This window comes from Pelobates fuscus, chromosome 1 (assembly GCF_036172605.1).
Source record: "Pelobates fuscus isolate aPelFus1 chromosome 1, aPelFus1.pri, whole genome shotgun sequence".
Classification (NCBI taxonomy): domain Eukaryota; kingdom Metazoa; phylum Chordata; class Amphibia; order Anura; family Pelobatidae; genus Pelobates; species Pelobates fuscus.
Genome location: NC_086317.1, coordinates 155,038,345 through 155,053,541, shown reverse-complemented (window position 1 = coordinate 155,053,541; position 15,197 = coordinate 155,038,345). Strand labels below are relative to the sequence as shown.

Here is a 15,197-nt window from a genome sequence, read left to right as displayed (position 1 = left end):
TGTATATATTGAATATTTATTTACAGTGTGTGTATATGATGAATGCAGTGTGTGCGTATGAGTGCAGTGTGTATGAGTGCAGTGCGTGTATGTATGAGTGCAGTGTGTGTGTGTATGAGTGCAGTGTATGTGTGCAGTGTGTGTTTAATTATTATTATTATTATTTTTTTCGTCCCCCCTCCCTGCTTGCTAGCTGGCCAGGGAGGGGGGCTCTTACTCCCTGGTGGTCCAGTGGCATTGGTAGGGAGCGGGAGGCTGGCTACTTACCTCTCCTGCAGCTCCTGTCAGCTCCCTCCTCCTCCGCGCCGTCCGTTTAGCTCTTTTGTCAGCTCCCACTGTAAGTCTCGCGAGAGCCGCGGTTCTCGCGAGACTTACAGTGGGAGCTGACCGAGGTGCTGAACGGACGGCGCGGAGGAGGAGGGAGCTGACAGGAGCTGCAGGACAGGTAAGTAACAGCTCTGCCAGCCCCCACAGCCCCCAGTCTGTATTATGGCAATGCAAATTGCCATAATACAGACTATTGACTCGAGTATAAGCCGAGTTGGGGTTTTTCAGCACAAAAAATGTGCTGAAAAACTCGGCTTATACTCGAGTATATACGGTAAATACGTAAAAAAAAAAATTTAAAATTAAAAATAAATAATTACAAAATATAAAGATGTGTTATTTTGTTCTAACTGTATTGTGATATTTATATATATATATATATTTATATCAAAATACACGTAGAACGAAATAATATATCTATATACATAAATATATACGTATATATCACTATATATATATATATATATATATATACCTATATATAAATAAAAATAGTTAAAAAAAATTATATATACACATACGTGTGTATATATATATATATATATATATATATATATATATATATATATATATATATATATATATATATATATATATATATATATAGACATATATTAATTCTACACATATATTTATGTAATATTTTTACATAAATAGGTATCTTAATCAGGGCCGGCCTTAGGCATTTAGACGCCCTGTGCGAAAAATCTTCACAGCGCCCCCCCCCCGTCATCCATGTATGCTGTAATGTTTGTGTTGTCTGTGTATGTGATAGTAGGTGTGATGACATTGTGTGATATGTATGCTATGTGTGATATTTGTAATGGGTGTATTAACAGTGTGTGATATGCGTGTATTGGTTGTATGTGACACACACAGAGTCAGACGGCCATACACACACACACACAGACACACAAAGGCAGACAGTCTCACACACACACACACAGACACACACAGGCAGACAGTCAGTCATACACACAGACAAATACAGTAATACACACAGACACACACAGAGGCAGTCAGTCATACAGACAGTAATACACACAGACACACACAGAGGCAGACAGTAATACACACAGACACACACAGACACACACACAGTCATACACACAGACACACACAGAGGCAGACAGTCATACACACACACACGCAGACAGTCATACACACAGACACACACAGGCAGACATAGGCGTGCGCAGCCTATTGCATTAGGGTGTGCACCCTAAAGCACAAACACACGCCGCGTGTATATGTATGTGTGTATATATATATATATATTTATTTATTTATACACACACACACACTGCTGTGTGTGTGTGTGTGTGCGTGTAAGGGCGCTGTGTGTGGGTGCTGTATGTGGGTGTGGGTGCTGTGTGTGTGGGGATGCTATATGTGTGTGTAGGTGCTGTGTGGGTGCTGTGTGTGTGCTGTGTGTGTGTGTGCTGTATGTGTGTAGGTGCTGTATGTGTGTGTGTGCGCTGTATGTGTGTAGGTGCTGTGTGTGTGGGTGCTGTATGTGTGTGTTTGCGCTGTGTGAGGGTGCTGTATGTGTGTGGGTGCTGTATGTGTGTGGGTGCTGTATGTGTGTGGGTGCTGTATGTGTGTGTGGGTGCTGTATGTGTGTGTGGGTGCTGTATGTGTGTGTGGGTGCTGTATGTGTGTGTGGGTGCTGTGTGTGTGGGTGGGTGCTGTGTGTGTGGGTGCTGTATGTGTGTAGGTCCTGTGTGTGCTGTGTGTGTGTAGGTGCTGTGTGTGTGGGTGCTGTATGTGTGTGCTGTATGTGTGAAGGTACTGTATGTGTGTGTGTGCTGTGTGAGGGTGCTGTATGTGTGTGTGTGCTGTGTGAGGGTGCTGTATGTGTGTAGGTGCTGTATGTGTGTGGGTGATTGTGGGGGGTGGAGGTGGGGGTACATGACTCAATATCCCCCCTCCCTTCTTACCTTATGTAGCGAGGGGGGATTCTTGTTCCTGCTGCCTTCCCTGGTGGTCCAGTGGAGGTGAGGTGAGGTGCCGTTTAGTTAATATCCCCCCTCCCTTGTTACCTTATGTAGGGAGGGGGGACCATGCTACCGCCATCCCTGGTGGTCCAGTGGAGAGTGAACTCTACCCTGCGGGGCTAGAGTTCACTCTCGCGAGATTTGAGCGTTGCTGCGGCAACGCTCAAATCTCGCGAGAGGAACCCGGCGGAGCTGCTGGCAAGAGCTCCGCCGGTCCTCTCCTGCCTCCCTCCCTGCGTGTGGGTCGGTGGGGAGGGAGGCTGAGAGCAGAGCCGGCGCTCGGACAGCGCCGGCTCTGCATGAGCCGACAGCGGAGATCCTGAGATCTCCCCTGCCGGTCTCAATACATAGGCGTGCTGCGGGGATTAGGGTGTGCCCAGGCACACCCGGCACACCCCGTGCGCACGCCTATGCAGGCAGACAGTCATACACACAGACACACAGAGGCAGACAGTCATACACACACACACAGACAGTAATACACACACAGAGGCAGACAGTCATACACACAGACACACACCGGCAGACAGTCATACACACACACACACACACAGTCATACACAGACACACAGAGGCAGACAGTCATACACACACACACAGACACACACAGGCAGACAGTCATACACAGACACACAGAGGCAGACAGTCATACACACACACACAGACAGTAATACACACACAGAGGCAGACAGTCATACACACACACACACACAGACAGTAATACACACAGGCAGAGAGTCACACTCACCTGACAATCACAGTTACCTGTGGAGGCAGTGCAGCTCCTGGTGACTGTTTGGTGGGGAAGCAGGGACTCCTTCCTGCTTCCCCTGCATCAGTTTTCCGGCGCTTTTAGCTCCGCCCCCGCCGCACGTTAAGCTCCGCCCCCGCTGCAAATTAAAAAAAAAAAAATTGTTTTTTTTTTTTTTTTTTTTTAAATCCCGGCCGGACGGCGCCCCTTGCTCCATGGCGCCCTGTGCGGCCGCACAGCGCGCACACCCCTAAGGCCGGCCCTGATCTTAATTAATTACAATTAGCGGGACCTGCCTGACAACCCATGCCGAAAGTAAAGGGAATTTAATTTGCTAGCACTATATTTAACCCTATAACTTTCCAAGACACCATAAAACCTGTACATGGGGGGTACTGATCTACTCGGGAGATTTCGCTGAACACAAATATTAGTATTTCAAAACAGTAAAATGTATTACAACTATGATATCGCCAGTAAAACTGACGTTTTTTGCATTTTTCACGCACAAACAGCACTTACACGGACGATATTATTGCTGCTGTACTTTTTACGTTTTTTTTTTTTTTTTTTTAATTCTTTATTTTTGTTGTGCAGGTGATTACAAATTGGTTCCATGACGCCACAACAGCGTAAACTTTGACATTGCAGTGATAACAGTGGCATGAAAGACGTTGCACATTTTTATATTATTAACAAGCTGAAACTATCTAATACGTTACAAGTTAAAATTACGGGTAACAAGATGTAAAGGGCACGTGTGTGCGTAGGTTATGAGAGTACGGCTCTGGTTACAGGTGTTGTTCGGGTGTAGACCTTCTAACTCAGTGCTAAGTTACAGATTTAAATAACAAGGTGAGTAGGGCCTACATGTGTTCAAGCTTATGTGCGTGGACTTAGTTCGTGTCTGCCCCACAGGTTTAAGTCTTCTAGCAAGTCACGATTGTATAATGTGAGGCGGTATCTTCGTATTGGTTATATAGGCTGTGTGCCTGAGTGTAAGCTCTATTATTTGTGGAGTTGTACATGAGGGATTAACATGCTGTGCTTGTCAGGTGGGCTTGAGCCCCTGAGGGTTACTGGGTAAGGGTGTGCGAACTGACTGAATATTGACCTTGCCTTCGGTTATAAAAAGTAAAGGAGCAGTAAGAAAGATAAACAAGTAAAGCAAAATATTTGGTTTAGTAGGAGCTATGGGTTATGATTAAGATATATAGAAACACCTAAGAACATTCTGTTTTATAACCGTAGTATATTAGCTCAGACATGTTAAGCTAGGCAGTCATAGGATTAGTTTGGTCTCGTCTAAGGTTAATAATCCGTTGTTCAATAACATAACAGTAGGTCAAATACTCTCGTTGTACACCCACTCAACATATAAAAGCTAATCACCAGGCTATGCAAATATATCTATCCGCTATATCAACTAAGGATAGTTCTCATTGCAGGTCGGTTAGTCGAGTGAAGTAGGTACGGTAAACAAAAAGAAAATAAAACCCAGATAAAGACATACTACCCATATTTGTGATAGATGATCTGCTATGCTGAACGGTCTAAACTGGAAACACATAATGCGCTTTAGGAAAGACAGGTAGTATATGGGCTAGCAGATTAACGAGAAAAGAGGCAAAAACGAAAAGTCAAATTATGCTGATAACTGGACAGCGTCCAAGTGAGTTCGGCAGGGGTTAGTCGGTGTCCTCCAGTGATAGAGGGCTTGCAGCGTGAATGACAGAGCTGCGGTAAGTTGTGTTGCCGCTATCAGCCTATGCCCTTGTCATGGGTTGGCCTCGGGCGTGGATGTGAGGCGAGACTTAGGGAGTCCATGCCGCCCCATGATCCCCGCTGGTTGTCATCTTGTAGGGGTCTCAGCGTGATTAGGTGGGTCCATAGATGTGGTTGGTGCCGAATGGCTGTACCTTGCTTTGCCATGTGTGGTCCAGCTCCTTCCCTTCTCCTGCGTGGGTCAGAGTGGGGCCCGCGGCTCAGGTCATGGGCCGGGCGAGGTTTCTTCGTGCCTGCGGGCGGCGCCATAATGCGTGTCGCTTCTGCCCGGACGGTTTGGGCACCTGGGTTGAGCCTTTGCCGGACCGCCGTGTGTTGCGGTAGCGGCGGGTCTGTTTGCGATTGCGCCCTGTTCGGGTGTTGCCGCAGCCGCCTGACCTTTTGCGATGGGTCGATGGATTGCGGTCGCTTCGGGGAAGCAGGAGGCCAGGTCGGATTAGGTTGGCCCAGTTTTTGCACCAGAATGTTTCGAAGTGGAGGTTAAGTCGTGCGAGGATATCAGGTTCGTCGATTGGGTCGTCTGCACGTGTCGGGTCCGCCATTTTAGGTGGGCCTCCGTTTGTGAACGACGTTCCACTTCTCAGCATATCTGGGATGGCCATCCCAGGGTGGACCAGGATAACCCCCGGCGGTCCGGCGGGGGGGGGGGGGGGGGGTAACAGGGTTGATTCGTACGGTAAGCAGCTCCAAGACGCCTCTGGGTCAGGGGAGCGGCCGCCTCTCCCGCCCGGCGCACACTAGGCCGCGATGCCGTTTTCGGATCCATCAGGCTCCTATTATGTAGTAGTGTCCCACTGTGTGCCCTTTGTCGTGGGCGACCCTAGGGCGTTCAATACTGCCGGTTGTGTCGCTTGTGTGAGTCGTTTTCGCCTTTTTTGATGGAGATTGTGTCAGAGCTCATGTAAAGCACGACTCTCCGCCATGATGGTCAGGCCCCGACCCTACTTTTTACTGTTTTGAAACACAAATATTTGTGTTCAGCGAAATCTCCCGAGTACAATAGTACCCCTCATGTACAGGTTTTATGGTGTTTTCAAAAGTTACAGCGTCAAATTTAAGGTTTGTGTTTAATTTTTTTCACATTAAAATTCGCCAGATTGCTTACGTTGCCTTTGAGACCCTATGGTAGCCCAAGAATGAAAATTACCCCTATGATGGCATACCATTTGCAATAGTAGACAACCCAAGGTATTGCAAATGGGGTATGTCCAGACTTTTTTAGTAGCCACTTAGTCACAAACACTGGCCAAAATTGGCGTTATTTGCATTTTTCATACACAAACAAATACTAACGCTAACTTTGGCCAGTGTTTGTGACCAAATGGCTACTAAAAAACACTGGACATACCCCATTTGCAATACCTTGGGTTGCCTACTGTTGCAAATGGTATGCCATTATGGGTGTAAATTTTATTCCTGGGCTACTATACAGTCCCAAAGGCAACGTAACCAATCTGGCGAATTTCAATTTCAAATGTAACATGCTATGTTTGACCCTGTAACTTCCCAAAACATCATACAACCTGTACATAGGGGGTACTGTTTTACACGTGAGACTTTGCTGAATACAAATATGTATATTTTATTGCAGTAAAAGCAAACAGTATTATGACATTGACAGTTAAAATGTCATGTAGAACTAAAAAAAATAACAACATTTCTTATTTTCTCCCATTTGTTTTCATATTAAATTATGTTTCATAGCTAAATATTTGATATTAAATGAAAGCCCTGTTTCCCCGGAATAAAATGATATATAATAAGGGTGGGTGCATTTAAAATGAAAGAGGTGAATTACGGTTGGACAGACATATAGCGCAAATGCCAGGTTTTGTTTATGTTTTGTTTTGTTCACAACGTGTACATTTGGCTCAGTCCTTAAGGGGTTAAAAACCTAGAAAAGTGATTTATTATTATTTATTTTTGTATGTTACTTTGTTTATTTGCATATATTATATAATTTGTAATTTTTACAACATGGTTTCTCTTTTTGCCTAATATTTTAACATTGAAATATGGGATATTTATTAAAGTATTCATTGTGGATGGGAAGTCTAAACAGGACTGCCTCACCAGATTGCAAGTTAGAGGTGGTGAAGAGAATGGCTAATTATTAGACTTTTCACAGTAAGTTCTCGTAACTACTTTATTATAATGAATAAGGACTTCGCTATTCAAGGAATAACAAAAGCAAAATCAATCTTTTGTAACAATTGGCTAACAAGCTACGTTCATCTTCACCCATATTATTCCATAAATATTTAAAGCGGCTCTGCCACTTTTGAGTATTTCATAAAGATATAATCTTTATAAAATACTCATACCGACTGTGTTGGAATTTTTATTGAAATTCCAATGCCATACAAACAAATATACCTTAAAACAAAGTAGGCACTACTTGTCTTATGAACAAGCCTGAGGCTGACAAAGGACAAAGGTTCATAGAAACTTAAAATGTGACGGCAGATAAGAACCATTCGGCCCATCTAGTCTGCCCAATTTTTAAAAATACTTTCGTTAGTCCCTGGCCTTCTCTTATAGTTAGGATAGCCTCATGCATATCCCATGCATACTTAAACTCTTTTACTGTGTTAACCTCTACCACTTCAGCTGGAAGGCTATTCCATGCATCCACTACCCTCACAGTAAAGTAATACTTCCTGATATTGTTTTTAAACCTTTGCCCTTCTAATTTAAGACTATGTCCTTTTGTTGTGGTAGTTTTTCTTCTTTTAAATATAGTCTCCTCCTTTACTGTGTTGATTCCCTTTATGTATTTAAATGTTTGTATCATACCCCCGTCTCGTCTTTCCTCCAAGCTATACTTGTTAAGATCATTTAACCTTTCCTTGTAAGTTTTATCCTGCAATATATGAACCAGTTTAGTAGCCCTTCTCTGAACTCTCTCTAAAGTATCAATATCCTTCTGGAGATACGGTCTCCAGTACTGCGTAGAATACTCCAAGTGAGGTCTCACCAGTGTTCTGTACAATGGCATGTGCACTTACCTCTTTCTACTGTGGACCCCCCCTCCACAGAGCTCCCATGTAAACTTACTTGTGTGTGGCACTCCTTTGAGTTTATCCAAAATTAAACTAAATAGTAATATGTTGAGTTTTTCCCCAGAATTGGAAATTGCAAAGAATCATATAATCAAGTGCAAATTTTAGGTAAAAACATTTGAACAGGGCAAAATAGCTATTTTTTCAGCGTTGGCAATGTAAACCTTTCAGACCTTGGTAGCATTAACCAATATACTACCGAAGGAGCAATTTTTGTAAGCATTTCCTAATGTTCTGATATGTTCTCTTCTTTGTCTTTATTTTATACAGATGTTTACTTAAAGGGACATCTTAATGAAGTTATGGTGCCAGGGGGCCCCCATCACACTCTTTCCTCAAGGGGTTAAACCTTTCTTGAATATATACACACGTGTTTGTGTGTGTGTATGTATGTATATATATATATATATATATATATATAATTTGTAATAAATGAGGGCTTGCACTCACGGTCTGTAGATAAGTAAAACAATTCTTGTTTATTTCAATTCGATTAAAACATGGTTGCTGCCATCAACGTTTCAGCCACTCCTGTGGCTTTCATCAGGATCAATTCAGCATACAAAACATTACATGTACAAACTTCTGCTTATATATAGCTAAACAGACTCATCAATAAAATTAACAATGCTTACCACCTGTGTCCTCAAGCGCCCGGCGTCTATCCCGATCATGTGCGAACACGCCGAAACCGGAAGTGGCGTGTTCGCGTCATCAACCCGTTGCCGTGGTTACCCGCAATGTAAACAAGCTCCCCGGCAACGGAGTAGTGTTGCACAGCGCCAGGGCACCTACACGGTGGGGAAATCATGACCATAAAAACATACATATTCTATAAAACTTATCCAATTATGTAGCTGCACAATTTTCATGGCTCACTAGCCCACTGATACTAAGGGTATATAGGAGGAGAGGTCATACTGATCTTGATAAACCAATCCCATTGGACATCTCAATAAAATATCACAATCCCATATTAAATCTACTGTACATGATGAACTCTAATAAGTATATACTTGGGTACTACTCAAATAACACTTAACACTCAAAAAACGAATATATATATCACAGAGTGATTCCTGTGTATCTTAAAGTGAAGCTTAGTGCCTATACATATATCAGATTGAATCAAATTAAAGTGCCATGTGCATTTCTAAATAAATTGTGCAGTAAAGTGCTGTTTATGTTCTACAAGATGATATTAAGTGTTATTATGTACATTAAAGTGCTATAAGTGAACTATTATGTACATTAAAGTACTGTCATTAACTTCCAGACAAGGTCAAACCTCAAAGGTGCCTCTTAACATTCTTTAAAGTGATACTCATTGCATTTATATACATTAAAGTGCTATCTGTGATTGATAAAGTGAAACTCTGTGCTTTTATGTACAACAAAGTGCTATCTGCAAATATATCCTAGTGGGACCTCATGTAGTTGAAACTTTCAGTGAAAAACTTAATGTGACTTTAAAGTGGTACTGGTTGCATTTATGTACAATAAAGTGTTATTCGCTACTATGTACATTAAAGTGTTAAATAGTATAGTTAAGTGATTTTGTGGCAATTGACCACGTTCCCCTACCAAGAAGAGGTGGCAATAGGGGAAATATGTTGTTACGCAAGGAAGCCTTCTGGATTTACGAACCGGATACAGTTGCACCGAGGGGTTTAAATGAGCAGTTATCATATGCCCCCTTTATTTGAATAAGGTTACAGGTGTTTGCAATTCTTTTGAGTAAAGCTATGTTTTAATAAATAGGATTATCCTCAGTAGCGGCACAGTATAGGGAACTGTTCAGGTATATGTACATCACGAATAGGAGATATTCTCCATATATTTGACATTTTGTACAGGAAGGTACATAGTAATATTGAGAATCACTTAACTATACTATTTAACACTTTAATGTACATAGTAGCGAATAACACTTTATTGTACATAAATGCAACAAGTACCACTTTAAAGTCACATTAAGTTTTTCACTGAAAGTTTCAACTACATGAGGTCCCACTAGGATATATTTGCAGATAGCACTTTGTTGTACATAAAAGCACAGAGTTTCACTTTATCAATCACAGATAGCACTTTAATGTATATAAATGCAATGAGTATCACTTTAAAGAATGTTAAGAGGCACCTTTGAGGTTTGACCTTGTCTGGAAGTTAATTACAGTACTTTAATGTACATAATAGTTCACTTATAGCACTTTAATGTACATAATAACACTTAATATCATCTTGAAGATGTAGAACATAAACAGCACTTTACTGCACAATTTATTTAGAAATGCACATGGCACTTTAATTTGATTCAATCTGATATATGTATAGGCACTAAGCTTCACTTTAAGATACACAGGAATCACTCTGTGATATATATATTCGTTTTTTGAGTGTTAAGTGTTATTTGAGTAGTACCCAAGTATATACTTATTAGAGTTCATCATGTACAGTAGATTTGATATGGGATTGTGATATTTTATTGAGATGTCCAATGGGATTGGTTTATCAAGATCAGTATGACCTCTCCTCCTATATACCCTTAGTATCAGTGGGCTAGTGAGCCATGAAAATTGTGCAGCTACATAATTGGATAAGTTTTATAGAATATGTATGTTTTTATGGTCATGATTTCCCCACCGTGTAGGTGCCCTGGCGCTGTGCAACACTACTCCGTTGCCGGGGAGCTTGTTTACATTGCGGGTAACCACGGCAACGGGTTGATGACGCGAACACGCCACTTCCGGTTTCGGCGTGTTCGCACATGTGCACATGATCGGGATAGACGCCGGGCGCTTGAGGACACAGGTGGTAAGCATTGTTAATTTTATTGATGAGTCTGTTTAGCTATATATAAGCAGAAGTTTGTACATGTAATGTTTTGTATGCTGAATTGATCCTGATGAAAGCCACAGGAGTGGCTGAAACGTTGATGGCAGCAACCATGTTTTAATCGAATTGAAATAAACAAGAATTGTTTTACTTATCTACAGACCGTGAGTGCAAGCCCTCATTTATTACAAATTATAGTAGTTTTTGGCTATGGCTCTTATGCACCCGGCATTTTTTTCATATTTTTGAGTGTGTGTGCTGGGTAACATTGGACATTATATATATATATATATATATATATATATATATATATATACACATTCTACATATATATTTTAACTATGAACTACTTAATTATTTGATTTTATTAATTAGAATTTGAGGGACCTTCCTGACAACCCAGGCAGACAGTCCAGTGAATTTAATTGGCAAGCCCTGTATTTAACCCCGTAACTTTCCAAAACACCATAAAACCTGTACATGGGGAGTATTGTTATACTCTGGAGACTTCGCGGAACACAAATATGAGTGTTTTAAAGTACAGGTTTTCTTAATAAACAAATAAAATAACAGGCATTATGTCCCCCCCGCCCTTCTTACCTTTAGCCTGGGAGGGGGGGACTGGTTCCTGGGACTGGGAGGCAGAGTGGCAGTGGTCCTCGTGGCAACGCTCCGGATTTCGCGAGAGGAACCCGGCGGAGCTGCAAGTTAGAGCTCCGCCAGGTCCTCTCTCCAGGCAGGCTGGCTCCCTCCCTCTCTCCCCGCCGGCGGCCGCATTTGACAGCATGTGGGCCGGTGAGGGAGATCTTTGATCTCCCCACCAGCCCGCCATGGAATGCAGCGGGGCTTTCGCTCGGATAGTGCCGGCCCTGCATAGACTGGCAGGGGAGATCCTGTGACCTCCCCTGCCGGCCTCGGCCCATGGCCACCGCGGCCCACCGGGCATTTGCCCGGTGTGCCCGATGGCCAGTCCGGGCCTGGTTGGTGCTCTGTGGCACTGCGGGTTGTTGCAGTCATGTCTCTGTTTGGGTCAGCGAGGCAATTCTTGGCACAAAAGGGGTCAGATGATTAGGGTCCCATGTTCGGGCAGCTGATGGTGTTTCTTCTCCATCCATAGCTGGTAGTCCTAGAGCCTGCAGGAGTTGTGGTGCGTCCGCAATGGACATGAGCTTATAGGCAGCTCCTTGGTGAGTTACAGTCAGAGTCCTTGGGGGTCCCCATCTATAGGTCAGGCCGGCGTCCCGCAAGCGGCCGGTGATTGGTCTGAGAGATTTGCGCCACTGCAGTGTGGACCTCGTAAGGTCTTGATAGAACGTGAGATGTGCATTCTCAAACAGGTATGGCGTTTTGTCGCGCACTGCGGCCATGATGCTTCGTTTATCTTGTAGAGAGGAACACCGGACTATTACATCGCGGGTGACATTAGGGGGTGCATTCGGGTGCTGTGGCAGCCTATATGCCCCATCCATGGTCACTTTCCTGGCTGTGTGTTGGGGTAGAATAGTGGCCAGTAGTCGCCTCAGGTAGTGTGGCAACTCTTCCGATGGGACCCCGTTGGGTATGCCCCTCACCTTGATGTGATGCCTCCTGCTTCTGTCCTCCATGTCCGCCAAGCGTGCAGTCAGGTTTTGTTGTGAGGATTCAACATTCCGGAGAGCGTCTTGCAGGTGAGACATGTTGCCGCGGAAATCCAAGATGTCCTCTTCAGAGGCGCGGACCCTGTCTGTTACCGCCTTAACCTCTTCCTTGAGTACAGCTGTGTCAGCAGCTAGCATTTGCTTAATGTCCAGCAGGAATTTTTGAATGTCTTGTTTGGTGGCCAGTTCTTGCCCCGCTAGTGGTGCTGATATAGTGGGAGTCCTGTCTGAGACCGTGAGCTGTGCTTGTGGGTCTGCCCGTACCTCTAGGTTAGTTGAAGTGGAGGCCTTTGGGCCTTCCGCGTGCGCCATCTTGGGCTGTGATGTACACTGCAGCAGGGTTCCGATATCCCTCGTCTCCGTCACTGTGCCAGCGGGTGTCCTTTGGGAGTTCGGATCTAATTTAAGTCTGATACTAACTTGTAGGCTTCCAATATTTTTCTTATCTATCCCAGTCCTAACTGGTACACTTTCTTTAGTTTGTTAGTAAAATACAATTGTATCACATGACCGGAGGCTTCATATTTTGCATAACTCTCTTTATTGAATACTCCAACAGCACAGATCATAAACAGGGCAACCAATCACACAGACATGCTAGACATTCTATTAAAGGCCTTGCCAGCCTAAGCCCCTCCTCTTTCTTTGTTGCTCCTACTGCACAGGTCAGAATATTTTGTCCTTGTGATTTCTTACAGTGTTTAGCTAATATTCGTATTCATTTTTCATAATATACTCACCAGAACAAATACAATAAGCTGTAGTTGTTCTGGTGACTATTGTGTCCCTTTAAAGTCACATTGCTGTATGTATTCTTGCTGTAAAGCTCTGTTATACACTCACACACCGAGAATGCTGAGCTCATAGAAAAGAGGGACAAAAGGATTTGAGCCCTAAATAGGGAATGTCCCTCTTAAATAGGGACACTTGGGTGGTAGGCTTTAGTCTTATTTTTCATGTTTCTGTTTATAGACCTGCATGAATAGTTTTTATACACATAAAACCAGGGCCCAAATGCAAATTTCTTTTCTCACAGAAAAACATTATTATTATTATTATTATTATTATTATTATTATTATTATTATTATTATTATAGTAAAGATATTAGTAGAGTCCAGATTAATCTCTCTCTTCTTGTTCCTCTTAACTTTTCACAGGTTTATTCACTAACTTGAGAATACAAAGTGATTTTCAAATTCAAGGTAAAATAGCCAAACAGTATTTCTTCCCATTTGGGTTGTTTGGACTTAAATTTATGATTCACTTTGTATTCTTTTTCTATTTTCACTTAAGTAAATACCCCTGTCAGAATTATCTCAACCCCTTAAGGACACATGACATGTGTGACATGTCATGATTCCCTTTTATTCCAGAAGTTTGGTCCTTAAGGGGTTAAAGGAACACTCAAAGCACTTTAACCACAAAAGCATGCGTCCTCCCCCCCCCCCCCCCCATAAAAGTTAAAAACTCTCCTTATTTCCAGCACCACGCAGGGCTACCGGTGCTGGCTCTGCCCCCTTTGTGACATAATCAAAATGGGCGATTTTTAGCCAATACAATGCTTTGCCAAAGACAAAATGGCTAAAATTGGCACGGGGCCAGGCCAAATACCGTTTTGGCCAATCAGGACCTTCTCATAGAGATGCATTGAATCAATGCATCTCTATGAGGAAAATCCATGCAGATCGTGGGGACGCTGAACGATAAGGCTGCTTACTGTGCAGCACTGACCCAGGAAACTCCTCCACTGGCAATCTAAGGAGTGGCCACTTGGAGGTGTCCCTAGAGGCAATGTAAACACAGCCTTTTCTTTGAAAAGGCAGTGTTTGCATGACAAAAGCCTGAAGGGAGCTATTATACTCACCAGAACCACATTAAGCTGTAGTTGTTCTGGTGACTAGTGTCCCTTTAATGAAACGGAAATATTGTCCTTTTAAAAATAAAATTGTGACATAGCTCATTCATTTGCATTCTTTTTAATTCCTTTGTGGAGAATAAGAAGAAGGAAAAAATCTAAAAATTATTGTAAATATTATAATAAAATATTATTATAGCTTGAAACCTTACTATAAATTCTCTTTACTCCACAGGTTCCATCATGGTTTCTCCATTATTAGGTTCTACAAGTATTTCCAGTGTATTTTTTGTCTTTTTTATGACCTTCATTGCACTCGCCCAAGGTAAGTGTTTTTCTTTGTACGTTTGTACTGTTTTGAAGCAAACATAAATTAAATCATTGCATAAAAATAAATCATTGCAAATCAGCATTGTATAAAGGCAATAAGAACATTTTTACTATGTTTTCTAGTAATTGTCTTCTCATCATACTTTTTTAAATTTTTTTTTTTAATTCTTTATTTTTGCTGTGCACATAAATTGTACAGGCTGGCGAGAGGTGCCCCAAAAGCAGTCCTCCGGCTTTCCCCACGCTTAACATGCGGGGCACATGAATGACTGGCACTTTTTTTTTTTTTTTTAAATCAGGCTTAAACATTTAGATTTAAACACATATAAGTAAGTATAAGTAAGTTAGAACGGTGCTGTAACCATGCTATAAGCAATCCGAGTAATGTAATTGCGTATCATTAGTAGTAACATGCTAGAAACATGAACATATGACGTAAAATATCCATCGCTTCATGGTGCTAGATTAGCTATGCTTATATATATATATATATATATATATATATATATATATAAAACTTATACGCAATAGTGTTGCTAGAATGGTGCAATAACCATGCTATGGGCAATCCGATTAGTGTAATTGCGTATCATTAGTTAAACAGACTAGAAACATGA

At 42.3% G+C, this 15,197-nt stretch overlaps 1 protein-coding gene across 2 annotated transcripts in view; it reads left to right on the top strand.

Moving 5' to 3' along the window:
- LOC134608294 (tigger transposable element-derived protein 1-like) overlaps nt 1-15,197 on the top strand; it is a 151,367-nt gene that overhangs the window by 61,207 nt on the left and 74,963 nt on the right. For both annotated transcript variants that reach the window (XM_063451005.1, XM_063450997.1), the window contains exon 2: nt 14,486-14,575. In XM_063451005.1, coding sequence (XP_063307075.1) covers nt 14,486-14,575 — 90 coding nt within the window. The remainder of the gene's footprint in view (nt 1-14,485; nt 14,576-15,197) is intronic.